This window comes from Sitodiplosis mosellana, unplaced genomic scaffold (genome assembly GCF_009176505.1).
Source record: "Sitodiplosis mosellana isolate CC-2019 unplaced genomic scaffold, AAFC_SMos_1.0 Smas_scaffold_6166, whole genome shotgun sequence".
In the NCBI taxonomy this organism is placed as follows: domain Eukaryota; kingdom Metazoa; phylum Arthropoda; class Insecta; order Diptera; family Cecidomyiidae; genus Sitodiplosis; species Sitodiplosis mosellana.
Window position 1 is genome coordinate 6,923,225 of NW_022601407.1, and position 13,519 is coordinate 6,936,743.

A 13,519-nucleotide genomic window follows, 5' to 3' on the forward strand; every position below is an offset into this window, starting at 1 on the left:
TGTAAACCAACTTGTGCTTTTGAGCGGCGCGAGATAGCGGTAGCGCCTAATTAGACAGCGTGGTTGATTGTCAGAACTACATGACATTCTGTCAACGTTCAGTCAATTTACATTTGACATATTTGGTTGCATTCGGTTGAACGAACGTATGAACATACGAAACTGTACGAAACATTAAAAGAAAGGAAAAAAATTCTCATAAAAAAACAGTGATCAAACTTTCAACACAAAATGTAAATGTGTTTTTTATTTCAATAAAAATCCAAATAATTTTTTTCAATAATGAACCAAAACGATATATTCAATGTTGCTTAACATACTTCACTTGCGTTTTGGGGAAAATGATTGAAAATTTTAAAACTTACTTGAAGAATGAAATATTTTCCAAAAAAGTACCAAATTCATGTTCACAAAATTTAATTTTGCAATATCGTTTTGTGGGCATTTTCATAAAAATATAATTTATTCAATAACGAAAGAAAATATAAATGTGTAACAAGCACGCTGTGTGTGACAATTATAACTTACGTACTATTGCGAAATAGTTTGAACTACTAAATGTCAAATATTTAAATTCGCGCCGCTGAATAGTTGCTAAATATACCGCAGATCCTATTTAGTCGCTACCGCTATTCACTGTCACGTCAAATACATTGTATCTTATGGGAGAGAAGCACAGGTTGGTGTAAACAAAGCAAAGCTCAAAATGACGACACAATTCTCTGTTTGGCTTACATTTGTTGACAAGAGAATTGCACATTGTAACAAATATCGACCTATTCACGAAAATTGTTGCACTTACCACACCATAATAGCTTTATTTGTTATTGTATTGTATTGTATTGTATCATGTTTATTAGCGTTAGCTTTTTTAGTTATACATTAAAATACTCCATTATATGATTTTTGCATTCCGTTTTAAATGAGTTTAATTACGGTTTTTCTCTGATATACATTGGAAGCTCGTTATACATTTTGATTCCATAATAGAATATATTCCTTCTGGTTTTTTTCATATTTAAAATTTGGCAGTCTTAGTTCATTATTTGTTCTTTGTCTCGTGTTCCTCGTGTGTGCATCTCTTGTAAAAATCAGACATTCCGTTCGGCTGCATATTGAGCTGAGCTATTTTCAAATAGCTGGCTGTTTGGTACATTTTGATTTTGTGACGAGTGTGCCATTCAAATTCATGTGAAATATTGAATTTGTGACACCTTTTTCGATCCTTTTCACGAATTTTTTTGTCATAAATTCAACATTCCACATGAATTTGCATGGCACGCTCGTCACAAAATCAAAATGTACCAAACAGACAGCTATTTGAAAAAAGATCAGCTCAATATGCAGCCAAACGGAATTTCTGTTAAAAATTAGGTTATCACTTGAGTATTCTGGGAGAATCCCGTGTCTCATTTTGTATATATATACATATACATATTTTGTATATATATATAGATTAATACATTAAATTTTATGAAATATTGATGATATAATTGTCAGAACCATAATTTTCTTTGATTTTCTCCACCAAAACTACGATTTGTTGATTAAAATGATTCATACCGAACTGCTTAACAGTGGGAAAAAAAGTCGTAAAAACTAACAGCCAAATACAGAAACAACGAAACGACGTTCGCATACATCAAAACTGCCAGGGCTGGAATTCTAAGTCATTCCACCAAAATCGTTCGGAACTATTTTTTTCGTACATAAGACCATATTGGAGTGAAAGAGAGAGATTTCACTATTTTTCAGCGTCCCACCGGAATTATTTCTCACACAATCCACTCTTCCTTGAGTTATCGGAATAATTCCGGTGGGACGCTGAAAAATAGTGGAATCTCTCTCTTTCACTCCAATATGGTTTTATGTACGAAAGAATTTCCAGTAGTATAATTAGGTGAGATCCATTATGAATCTTAAAGCAAGAAATTAATTTTTTCAAGTACAATAAATGGCTTTGAGCAAGAAAAAAATCTGTTTAAATCTCTTTAAATTAAATTGATCTTCAAAAACAACTTTTGTTGATTAGTCAAGACGAAAAATAGTGAACACACTTGTTAAAATCCATAATTTTGGCGACAGTATTGCGAAAGTGCGAAATATGTTCCACATTCCATTCCACAGACTGAAGCTCATCCCCAAGTTCCTCAAGTGAATTTTTGATGACAGCTGCCGTGGCTGTGACACAGTTTTTCAACACGCAGGTGATTAGCTCGGTGCCACAAATGATAATCGGTCCAAATATTGCATACAACAATTGACTCACACAGCAATTAATGAGATAGCCCATTTCTGAGTCGAGATCCACAAACGGCACATTGACTGGCACAATTAAATCGGTCTCATTCATAATATATGTTTTGTATGTTGGTGTCATGCATGCAAGAGCAGCGGCAAAAAATACCAAGGAGCTGGAGCTTGTCATCAAATGTACAGCCATTTTATTGCAAACACCATTATTTTTCGGTGTAATTGTGTTGTGTGCATAAATATAGTTGCCAGCAAAATTGTACATTCGCTTGTATGGTTTCAGTGACGATGGTATTAGTACAACAATATACAATACTGTGGCCTAAGCACACAATCCATCCATTTAATTTCACGTGGGAAATGTATTTACATAGAGACACGGATAGAGATAGATGAAGAGAGAGAAAATGTCTTTAGAATGTCGAAATTCCTGTAAGTTTTACATAAATATATGTTTGAAATATATCGGAACGGTCAAACCATAAGTGGTTGTTGCTTGTATTGCTCGAAAAAATTGATGACGAGTATGAGTTATAATAGTATGCCAACGTGTAGAGTAAGAAACCGAAGTAATCAATCAGCAAACATGCTGGGATACAGGTTAGAAAATACAATTTGTGATCCCTTTCCATGAATTCACAACCGATAAATTTCAACAAAAATATATTCATATAACGAACTGTCAACCACTTTTCACGCGGACTTTACGCTAGTGTTTTCGCTAAAAACTTGGCCTTGCATTTGCCAAAACAGTTCAACAATGCTTTGAAACTCATTTTGAAAATCGTGTGATAAGATATTTCGAACTGGTTTTGAAAATGCCAACGTTTCAACTGTCAAGCTGCTGATGGATTGATTCTTGTTCGGCTTTTCTGGTTTTCGAATACAAATCCGGGATAATCAACACTGGCTCATTTTCCTTAATACCATCGCAATTAACCGATCAATATCCGACTTTGTTACATAAACAAAGTAAGAATACACGCAGAATTGTCTGTGAAGTTTGTGCTTTTTTCACATACATTTTTACATAATTTTACATCAAATAGTCGAAATGGCTACACGACGTGTAGTACACGTGCCACAAGATAATTGCCGAATTCAAGATCATCCTTGAGTATTTATAATAATACGGGCATTTTTATCATTTTCTATCATCACTTTTGCTGGATTAAAACACGCGCCATTTCCATGGTCTGAAGTGAATTTACCCGGATATATCGGGATTAATTCATCGACAACAATTTTGATGGATTGCTTTATTTTCTTAATTGGATTACTTATTTGGAATCGGAAAGCCAAGGTTTTCAGTATCAATCACAAACAAATTGCGATTAAAAACTACTCGAAAATAAATATTTATTAAATAGCCACGAGAATAGCAATGAATTCATTTCACTTGAGTAAACATCATTTTTACGATATGAAATTTGTTACCATTTTTGTTCTCCATGTCTAGTCTAATAAAAAGAAAATAAAACAACACAATCATCCAATTTACAAACAAAAACCCACGCATTTTCGATATTTTTGAAGAGATTCAGCCGGTAAGCAGCTTTTTTTAACTATAAGGACAGAGAGCCTTGAACAAATGACTCAATTTTGACCTTAGTCTGACTGTTACGGTGGAAAATCGATTTTTTAGTAGAAGTTTGTTTATAATTTTTTTTTTTCGTAAGACAGAAAAAGAAAAGAAGAAAATGTTGCAAGGGTTTATTCCGGGAAATATATTTACTTGTAAACAATGTGAACAATAGTTGATAAAAGATTTAATTGAAAATAGAGATTCAAGTATGGTTGGTACAATACGAAGAACTTTGTAATTTTCTTCAATTCTTTTTATTGCTCATTTGATATTTGCACACGGTACATATATACAATTCGAGTGGGAGTAAAAACCTCTGTACAACCACACATATTTTACAATTCAAGCGAATAACAAAGTATTCATTACACCTTCAACAACAGAATAATGAACAACTGCTGATGTATAAGTTAAAGCGAAGTATTTTTGTTGTTATTTTTACGAGAAAATTCATTTAGAATCTTTGATTTACCTTTGGTTAGTCATTTATTCAGCTGGTTACACCAAAGAGTACGAATCAAAAACAAATGAAAATAAAAAAAGGCTGACAATTTCGTTCAAAGAATGCATGTTGTCATTACATTTGTCCATGCTCTGGAAACGTACTTACTTAAATTAATTTAATTCAGCTGATGATGTGCTTATTAAATGAGTAGTTCTTGGCTATCTAAAATACAATTTCACATTAAATCTATGGGTGAGATTGAGAGTGGAGTATGTTTTTTCTTCGATTTATATTTTTGAAATGCCGAGTATGTTTTCAGATGATTATGTTGGCGTTAAAGTTGAGTATTTTGGCGTACCATCTAGCCCCCGAGGCTTTCACGGTTTCCACGCAACTGATAAGAGATAAGAGATAACTGTCTTCAGCTCAGTTATAGAAGACCTCAAGTACTACAACTTTGCCGAAGAAACCAAGTTGTGATCTCTTATCAGTTCCACGAAAACTGCAAAAAACCGTGACGACCAGCCAAAAATGAACATACTCGCCTTTAAGCATTTTCAAGTCGAAAGAAACTTACTCTTCTCTTTTATAACAAATTCAGTGAAACATACAGTGGAACCTCGATTATCCGTCCTCCCATTATCCGTCACCTCTGTTAACCGTCACGCTTTGCGGAAGTGAATTTTTTTTCAGTTCATTTTACTTGAACATACGGATAATGTCGCCGACTTAAATTCATAATCAAAATCAATTGTGTTTCGCTTGTACATTCGTACAATAAGATTTGAAATCGAAGGCGTTGCTACCGAAAACATTTCTCGTATTGGACAATGCAGCAAATCTATTTTCGTATCTAACATATGACACCCATAGAAAAAGAGAACAACTTATGAGCTCTTTATCCATAACTGAGACGGAAAAATCTTAGGGCAAAAAAGAGACAAATAAAGTTGCGAGCAATTGTGACACAACTCAGCATTGAGTGGAAAAGATGTTTTTTGCATTTTTCTTGCTACTGGAAATAGATAACGATCAGGTGTCTTCAGCATTATTGTAGAACATCAAAAGAACTACAAACCTAGTCGCTAACTTTTTCCAGCAGGCAGAAAAATGCAAAAAAAAACGTCTTTTCCACTCAATGCTGAGTTGTATCACTTTTGCTCGCAACTTTATTTGTCTCTTTTTTACTCTAAGTTTTTTTCCATCTTATCTATAGAAAGAGAACTCATAAGTTGTTTTTTGTTCTATGGGTGTCATATATTTTCTACATCACCCGGTTTTTCATCATAAACTAATAATAATAATATGGAAGTTTTGATTGGTTGGGCTTATTTTATAAAAATCTCGATTATCCGTCAAGGTGCTGGTCCGGTGTCTAATCGTGGTTCCACTGTACACTACTCTCAATCTCACCTATAGAAATACAAGTTAGAATGCTCATATTTGAAATGAATAATGCTATAGCTTGTCACTGAAAAAAAAAACTTTGTATGGAAAGCAAAACTGAAACAAACGTGAAATGTTTCCAATGAAAAGAGGTGCTTGTCCTAATTAGCTGCACAGATTAAATGAGTTAACGGTGTTTTGAAACATTTTATACCACAAATAGTATGTGTTATCGTATGCAGCTTAGCATGACGATTATGGATTATGATGCAGTTTAACAACAATAAAGCACAGCAAAACGAATCGCAAAAAAAAAGAGACGGTGTGGTAAAACCAGCAATTCCATTTAGTCTTCTGATGTAGATGTCGCAATGTTTTTCAGTATTTTGTGCTGGCAATGTAAATTAAATAGCCGTTTTTCACTGCTCAAAATACATTGGCGCAATGTATTTTAAATGAAACTATGATTCAAAGCAATGTTAAGTTTTTTTTTAATGTATCCCACAGACTGCAGTAGATCTATGGATATAGTTCCTAATAATAGTAGCTATGGAATAACTCCTGCATATATGTGTAGCATATACATTGTACAAAAACTAAAACTCTGGGTAAACAATACACGGAGCCAGCGAACAAGCAAGCATGTACACGTGTGTTTTTACCAGCAGCCAACAATAAAAAAATCATCAACATGCATGAACAATAAAATATTCGTGGTACGATGAGAAAATTTTTGTGCATAATAAAACGTGGTTATCGTCACGTCTTGCAAATATAGAGCGCTTTATCTAATACACACACACACATATATATATAATCACAATGCCATAATATGCAACAATATCATAAAGTGTTTCGTTGACAGGTGAAAAGCGGAACGACGAAGATTTATAGAAATCATGCACATGAGAAAAATGACATGGTAAAACACCACCATCGTGTCTCTGTGTTGAATAGCAAATCCACAAATTAATAAATTTTAATTAAACACGAACAACCACACGTATTCACTGAAATTTCGACCGTTCACAATTGAATTTAAATGGCATAATTTATGCTAAGCTAATTCACAAATTTTATCCACATCTCCAAAAACAATGCAATGCAAATGATGGCCATTTTAATGAGTTTACTTTTAGATTCAGTCAATGACAGATAGCTGAGTGTATATGCTGAGCATAGATACTCAGCAAGCTGAGATTGGTACATTTAGATTTTGTGACTTCCCTGCCATGCAAATTCATGTGATAAGATCATCGAAAGCATCGAAAAATGTGCACCAGATTCATCTTATCACATGAATTTGCATGGCAGGGAAGTCACAAAATCCAAATGTACCAATCTCAGCTTGGTGAGTATCTATGCTCAGCATATACACTCAGCTATCTGTCATTGACTGTTTAGATTAGACAATAATTGCAATTTTCAACACATTTTCCAACATTCTCCAGATTTTATTCTCCAGTTTGTTTTTTTTTCTGATTCTGGAAGATAACTTCATCTCGACGAAACGCTCGAACAATTTGTATTTCGAATGCGGTAATAACTGAAATGCATAGAAAATATGAGACGGAGAGATGGGGAGAGAGAACGATTAAGATAGAGAGAAAGACAGAGAGGGGAAAGAGAGTAAGAAAGAAAGAACGAAGGACAAAAAGAAAGCAAACGAGAAAGTTCAAATGAAAGAAGTTTATGAAATGTTTCAGTAGCTTCAGTGCTTGCACCAAAGAAGTCATCTGTTGAGGTAGGCGAACAAAAGAAAAAAAAATTCCCCACTGAGTTGTGCAGTATTATCACTACGCAGTTTTTTAATGATGACATAAGGCGCTGACACAATTCGTGTGTGTACTTCCAAGGGAGTTTGGTCGGAATATATTTTTGTCTAGGCATAAAATGTTCAAAAGTCTTAAAGTTTCATTAAGAAAATTTTGCCGCATATTCCGAAATTAACTGGTCTTCGTCGAAAGATTATTCGTGAGATGTAATACACTGTGTTCCACAAGGATGGTGTTTTTCCTCTCACTCTCTCTCCCTCAACACAATTTATAGGCAAATGCAACGGTATAATTCCTTATTATGGTTGTTGTGTTGCTAATAAGGTGCTAACTTTTGAATTGTGCTAATTGATTTGGGTTGACGTTTTCTCAACAGGCCATAAATTATATTTTTGGGTCACATCCGACTGCACAGCGCGCTGTAATACAGACATGGTTCGATGGAAGAGACATATTTTTTTGCATAGCAAAGTGAATTAAATTATTATTGTAATGAGATAAGTTCGGTTAGAGTGAGTCTGATTTTCGGTGTGTCTATATATTACATGTAGATCACCAGATTGTGACTTCATCTTATTGATTCCATTCAATCAAATGGGCAGTCGGGCTTGTCGAAATTGCTAAATTTCAACTAACTTCAAGGATTTACATAATAAACAACATGTAATCCGAAAACAAACAAAACATCGGATCTGTATCGGATTTAATGACCACAAATAACACACACAACCAACTGTATATAGTGGAAGGGAAAGCCGAAAATCATCATGTCAAATGAAGCTTTGAACATAGATACATACACACATTTTATGATGCTTCATGACCAATATGTTGTACACACGAGTTCCGCATGTACAATGTACGTTCTCTTGCATTTTAACGATATTTTACGGTCGGAGCGGATAAGCTGCTAGTTTCTGTTGATATTTCCGTTTCTCACTCTTTCTCCGTGTGCAGAAGGGTCATTAAAATGCTCTCTCACTCTCTCGTTTCCTTGCATCGGGGGAGAAAAAAATCATCAGCATGGTGTTGCGTTGAATGTGAATGCTTTTATGATTTTACTGTCTCCGCTCCGCGTAAATGCGGAAAATTTCATTTCGTGTGCAAATGCAAAGATAAATGTACACACATGGATCCGCGCTTAACTATCGACAATAGTAGCGCCCATCAATTCTATAATCCTTGTGCATGTCCCATTTGCCATATCATAAAGCAAACAACACACATCCAACTGCACGATTCCATTTTTATGATCGTAGTGAGCATCATCAACGATGACCTATTCCAACGCCATTGTGACATCAATTCGTAGCAAACGCAAACATGGATGCGCGTGTTTGTGATTCTGTATGTGTGTGGTGTTTTATGTTTTAGCTACCACTTGGCCAAATGCAATTTGAAATCCGAGCAAATATGCAACACAGACGATTATTTAGCACTGTAACCATTTACCCAATTGAATGGCGAATATCAACCTACAAAACTTTTCCGCTCTCGTTCGGAACATATTCAAAATGCACAAATACGTGATATCGTGGAGATGAGTTGAAAAATCCATCAGATGGCAGCAAGATCGAAAACAACTTAAATGATAATTGTAGCGACGCGAACGCCCTCAATTTCAATAGGCGAATCAATGTAATTTCGGAATTTTTTCCCGAACTAAACAGCGCGACAATTTGAATTTTCTTGATGCTGCCATCCAATGGAAAAATCCCATCGATTCACTTGATTCCTCATGAAAACAAGGATCAATGGTAAAATCAACGAAAAAATTTACTCCGATATAAAAGAATTTAATAGGAAACAAAATCGCAAATTGAACAAATAAAAGAGAGTACCATTCAATTGCCCAGAAAAAAATCAACAGTTTCATTGATCCATACCAATTTTTTTTATCAACTTTGATCGCTTTTTTCGATTTCATATGTTAAAAAATTCCACCACTTTTGTTCGTTATCCGTTTTTATTCCTCCTATTCATTGAACTCTCACGAAGTTTTGTTTTTCTCTTTCCATTTCGTCCACTGAGCACTCGATTTGTGTTTTTGAAATTGCATCGCATCGTTCACTTTATTTCAATCATAAATTGAATTGCACACACACGGTTGCCGACTTTAAACAGCTGCTGTTGAATCAACACAGTTCAAGCATTGTAAATTTTATATGAGAATTGTCTCATTTCAAGTGTTTCTCATTTGCTTCAAATTATTTATGCTGTGCGAATCAGTCGGGGTTGAATTTACTCGGGCTGCATGAATTTGAGGTATATGCGTGTGTGCGTACGTGTTGTTTTCGAACTCAACTCAAAATTAACGGCATTGTAAATGTGTCGGCCCATTCGCATTGTCACTCTATATGAAAATGCAATGCATTGTATATTTTAAGTGGTCATTCTTGGTATTTTTCGTTGCTACAAACTCGTTCTCACTCATCGCTCCCTCTCTCTCTCTCTGTGTGTGTGTCGTCTTATGTCATTTTGCTGCAAACCGAAGTTGAAAACATGTGACCACGTTGCATACTATAAAATACCAATTTACACTACGTAGGCGAAATGAGTAAACATGTTGTTTATTAAACACTCGAGTATTGTAAATTACTCTTTCATCTTTCTACCGGAACTCAGCCGCACACTTGTTTACAATCACTCTTAGTCGGGCTTTCCAAAGTGTTTTTATTTACGTAGAACATGACATAAATAAAATATTAAAAGCAGTTTTTTTTTCGTTTATTCTCAGTTTTGAGATGGGATTTGCCGAAGGTTTACTAGAACTTGATCGCTTCGATGAAACGAATGTTGATGACAATAAATCGTTTCGTTGATTAATTTATTTTATTAAGATTATAATCGTTTCGTTCTTTGGAATTAATGTTCATTGATTCTATGAAACGAATGAAAGACCGTGGAATTTTTCTGCAGAAAAAGACAGTGCCAATGATTATTATCCGTGTATAATTCGTCGAAATTGAAAGAAAAAAAAAGCCTTCAAAGAGTCATCGACGATGGTTACTATTGATAGTTCATTCTTGTTTTATTTAGAGGCTCACATCCCAATTTGCCATTCTGTTCTCCGGCAAAATTTGGTGAACTTTTGGTTTGTTATCAAATCGGTTATGCCTTCACTTTCGTATTGATTTTAATATTAATTTGTAAAGTGTCATGATTATGTGTATTTTTCGCTGTTCAGATAAAGATGAAGAGAAAGAAGACTGGTGAAATGAATGGCGAATGGCATAGTATTTATTCAGTCCGGTAGAAACGACATTGCATAATTTGTGTGTGATTAAACCGGTTTTTTTATTCGAACATCTTCCACATACATATGCAGTAGTTTTATTCATGTCACTGCAGTAGCAACGGTCATATCTTCAACTTAGTCGATTGTATCTTTGGGCATCATAAACCCATCACAAGACCTTGACCACACCATCGGTGAAATGGCTTGAGTGTGGCTCGTAATAAACAAGAGAGAGAGAGAGAGAGAGAGAACGAGATAGCGTCACTTCGTTGATTAGTTTATTGTGTGTGCGCGCGCACGCAAATTCAAAATTCAATAAATGCCCATATATAAAATATATGTGTTTATAATGCCGTTCGATAAACAAAGCAAAAACAAAGCAAAAAAAACCATGAATGAAAAGCATCGTCATCGTACGCAATTGCAGTGTGATGATAATGACGCACACACAATTTTTGGCTTTATCGCATTCGGGCATGAATGATGCTAATTTCATGGCAATGGGATTTTAATTACGAATTTATGCAAGTGCGTCTAATTTTGCTCTCTCAATCGATCCGACCGCCCGCAATTTCATTAATTGCATGTGAGTTCTACACCCGGTTTCATTTGAATCGTGACCCATTCGGATGTGTGTGTGTGTGTGTGTATGTACTGTACTCATACACATTGGTCGTGATTAAGTTATCGTTGAGTGCATTTCATTTGAAAGCATCTCGTCAGTTGTTTTTTTTTTCGTTGCATCTCTTTAACTTTTGACCTCAGGAATTTCTACGGATTATGCAAATGGATGCAAAAGAAATAGACAGAGAGAACGAGAAAAAACCTAACACGGGACGATAAAAGGGAAGAAGAAAGAAAATGTTTAAAAAAAAACACTTCGAGGTTTTCCGTTCTCTGATATTGCGCACCTGCTTGTGATGATGCATTTGACTGTATATAATTGTCATCAATATCATTGTGGATGTGTTATTGACGATCGACGACAACGACACACGGGCATTTATGAGCTGAAGCGATTACGTTTTAATTTACTGACCATTTTGTGTGCCAATGTGAAACCGATATATTTTTAAGTGGATGTTGTGTCCGTACGATTGTTCTGTACCGCCGTCGCTGCCATCGCTGTGCTATTTATTGTGTGTTTTCGACTCAACTCGGGCTCGCGGCACATTGTATAAATTCATTGGAGTGCAAATAGTAAAGCATCAGTTGGTTGTGTGTTCATTGTTGCTCACATCTCTCATTCGCTCCGCTGCTTGAATCGCAAAGAAGAAAAACAAAAACCCAAATAGAGAGACATACACCGAGAGACAAAAACCGAAAAAAAATGAAAGTGCTATTGATTGCTGTTGTTGTTGTTATCGGTAATGACCATAACAGTGTTATTCACCAAGTGAGAGGATGTCTATTTAATCCAATTGTTCTTTGTTTTTTTTTCCGTTTCGGTGGGTCTGTAGGTGCAGCGGTGGTAATTATCGATTGTGCAACATTGCCGTCGAAAACACATCAACGTACTGGAGACTACGACGAACATACATGCCCACGTCGATGTTCCGAAGCATACTATCCACTGTGTGGTATCAATCAAGCCGGTGACACGAAAGTGTTCGTCAACGATTGTTATATGTCCATGGAAAATTGCAATCAATTGGCTCAACAAGGTATCTCAACCCCGAACAATCATTTTCCCTATTCAACCACCATCGGTGTTCAATTCAATTGCACAATTTGTGCATTTTCTTTTTCTCTTCTTGCAGTTTATCATCCAACCGACGAATCGGATTGCCCCGACTTCGATGAGTGGATCAGTGAAGACAGTATTCGACAAAAACTTAACATTTAAACTTTGCGTAAAATTAGGAATTGAATTTAAACAAAGAGAAAGCGAAATTACGATGAAAATAAAGTTTTGAGTAAATTATTTGAATTATTATACGGTAAAACGTGCAATTTTTCTTCTAAACTTCTACGATTTTCTCTTTCCTAAATCATCTAACATGTTCACCTTTGAATAGCAGCTAATCACCAATTACTAACCCAATCACCACTTTAGAAATATCGTTATAGTATGTGTGCACTTTATTATAGAGGAAAAAATGTTTTATTATGAATAGTGCGATCGTGTGAAAATTCGCATTGAACTGTAAAATTGACGTATGGATCGAAGGTAGACAAATATTCCAATTATTACTTTTTCAATCATGAAAATTCTGTGAAATTGCGGGATTTTTTTGTTTGTCTTCTTCTATCTCCCCACGCTGTGCTTCCACGCAAAAACTTTCTTCGTGAACAGATTCATATCTTCATAGTCAGTCAAACGCATTCGTTTGAATTGAGTTCGTGCAACACGAATCTCTCGCACAAATGAAAGCGATAATAGCATGGGAATCGTTCTCAGCGAGAGAACGTACAAGCGAATGATACGAACGAAGCGAAAACAACAAATGTGTTCATGAGTGCCGAACGCAAGCACTGGCATTAAAATGCCGTATTGCAACACAAGCGAGTGTGAAATGTACGTGTGTGTATAAATTGGTTGCATGATATTATCCAGCATATTTTTATTTGTTCAACAGGCTTTTTGTAGTTTAATGTTGGAGCTCCCGTTGGAACGTTGTTAAATGGATTCGGTTCCATCGTTAGACTTTCGCGCGCCATTATTCTTTGCGATGAAACAGATTCTTTTGTTTGAGAAAATTGTGTGTGTGAACAATTGGAAAAGAGAGTGGGAGAGAGAGAGAGAGAGAGAGACTGGGAGGAAAAGGGATAAATAGAATGCCAGCTGACAACACCTGGTAATATCCCATATCCAACCTGACACGCACATAATTCCA

At 35.4% G+C, this 13,519-nt stretch overlaps 1 protein-coding gene across 1 annotated transcript; it reads left to right on the plus strand.

The window, feature by feature from the left end:
• The first annotated feature begins 11,841 nt into the window (after positions 1–11,841).
• LOC129575216 (U-Kazal-Dg21.2-like) lies at positions 11,842–12,618 on the plus strand. The gene is made up of 3 exons (XM_055458291.1): positions 11,842–12,049; positions 12,143–12,346; positions 12,443–12,618. Exons 1-3 carry the CDS (start codon positions 12,013–12,015, stop codon positions 12,526–12,528), a joined length of 327 nt encoding a protein of 108 aa, XP_055314266.1. The 5' UTR covers positions 11,842–12,012; the 3' UTR covers positions 12,529–12,618.
• The last annotated feature ends 901 nt before the right edge of the window (positions 12,619–13,519 follow it).

Bases quoted from the DNA above. Each gene is read 5' to 3' on its own strand.
- LOC129575216 (XM_055458291.1), top strand. From the start codon at position 12,013: ATGAAAGTGCTATTGATTGCTGTTGTTGTTGTTATCG. The intron at 12,050-12,142 runs GTAATGACCATA...GTGGGTCTGTAG, and splicing joins TGCTGTTGTTGTTGTTATCG to GTGCAGCGGTGGTAATTATC. The intron at 12,347-12,442 runs GTATCTCAACCC...CTCTTCTTGCAG, and splicing joins CAATCAATTGGCTCAACAAG to TTTATCATCCAACCGACGAA.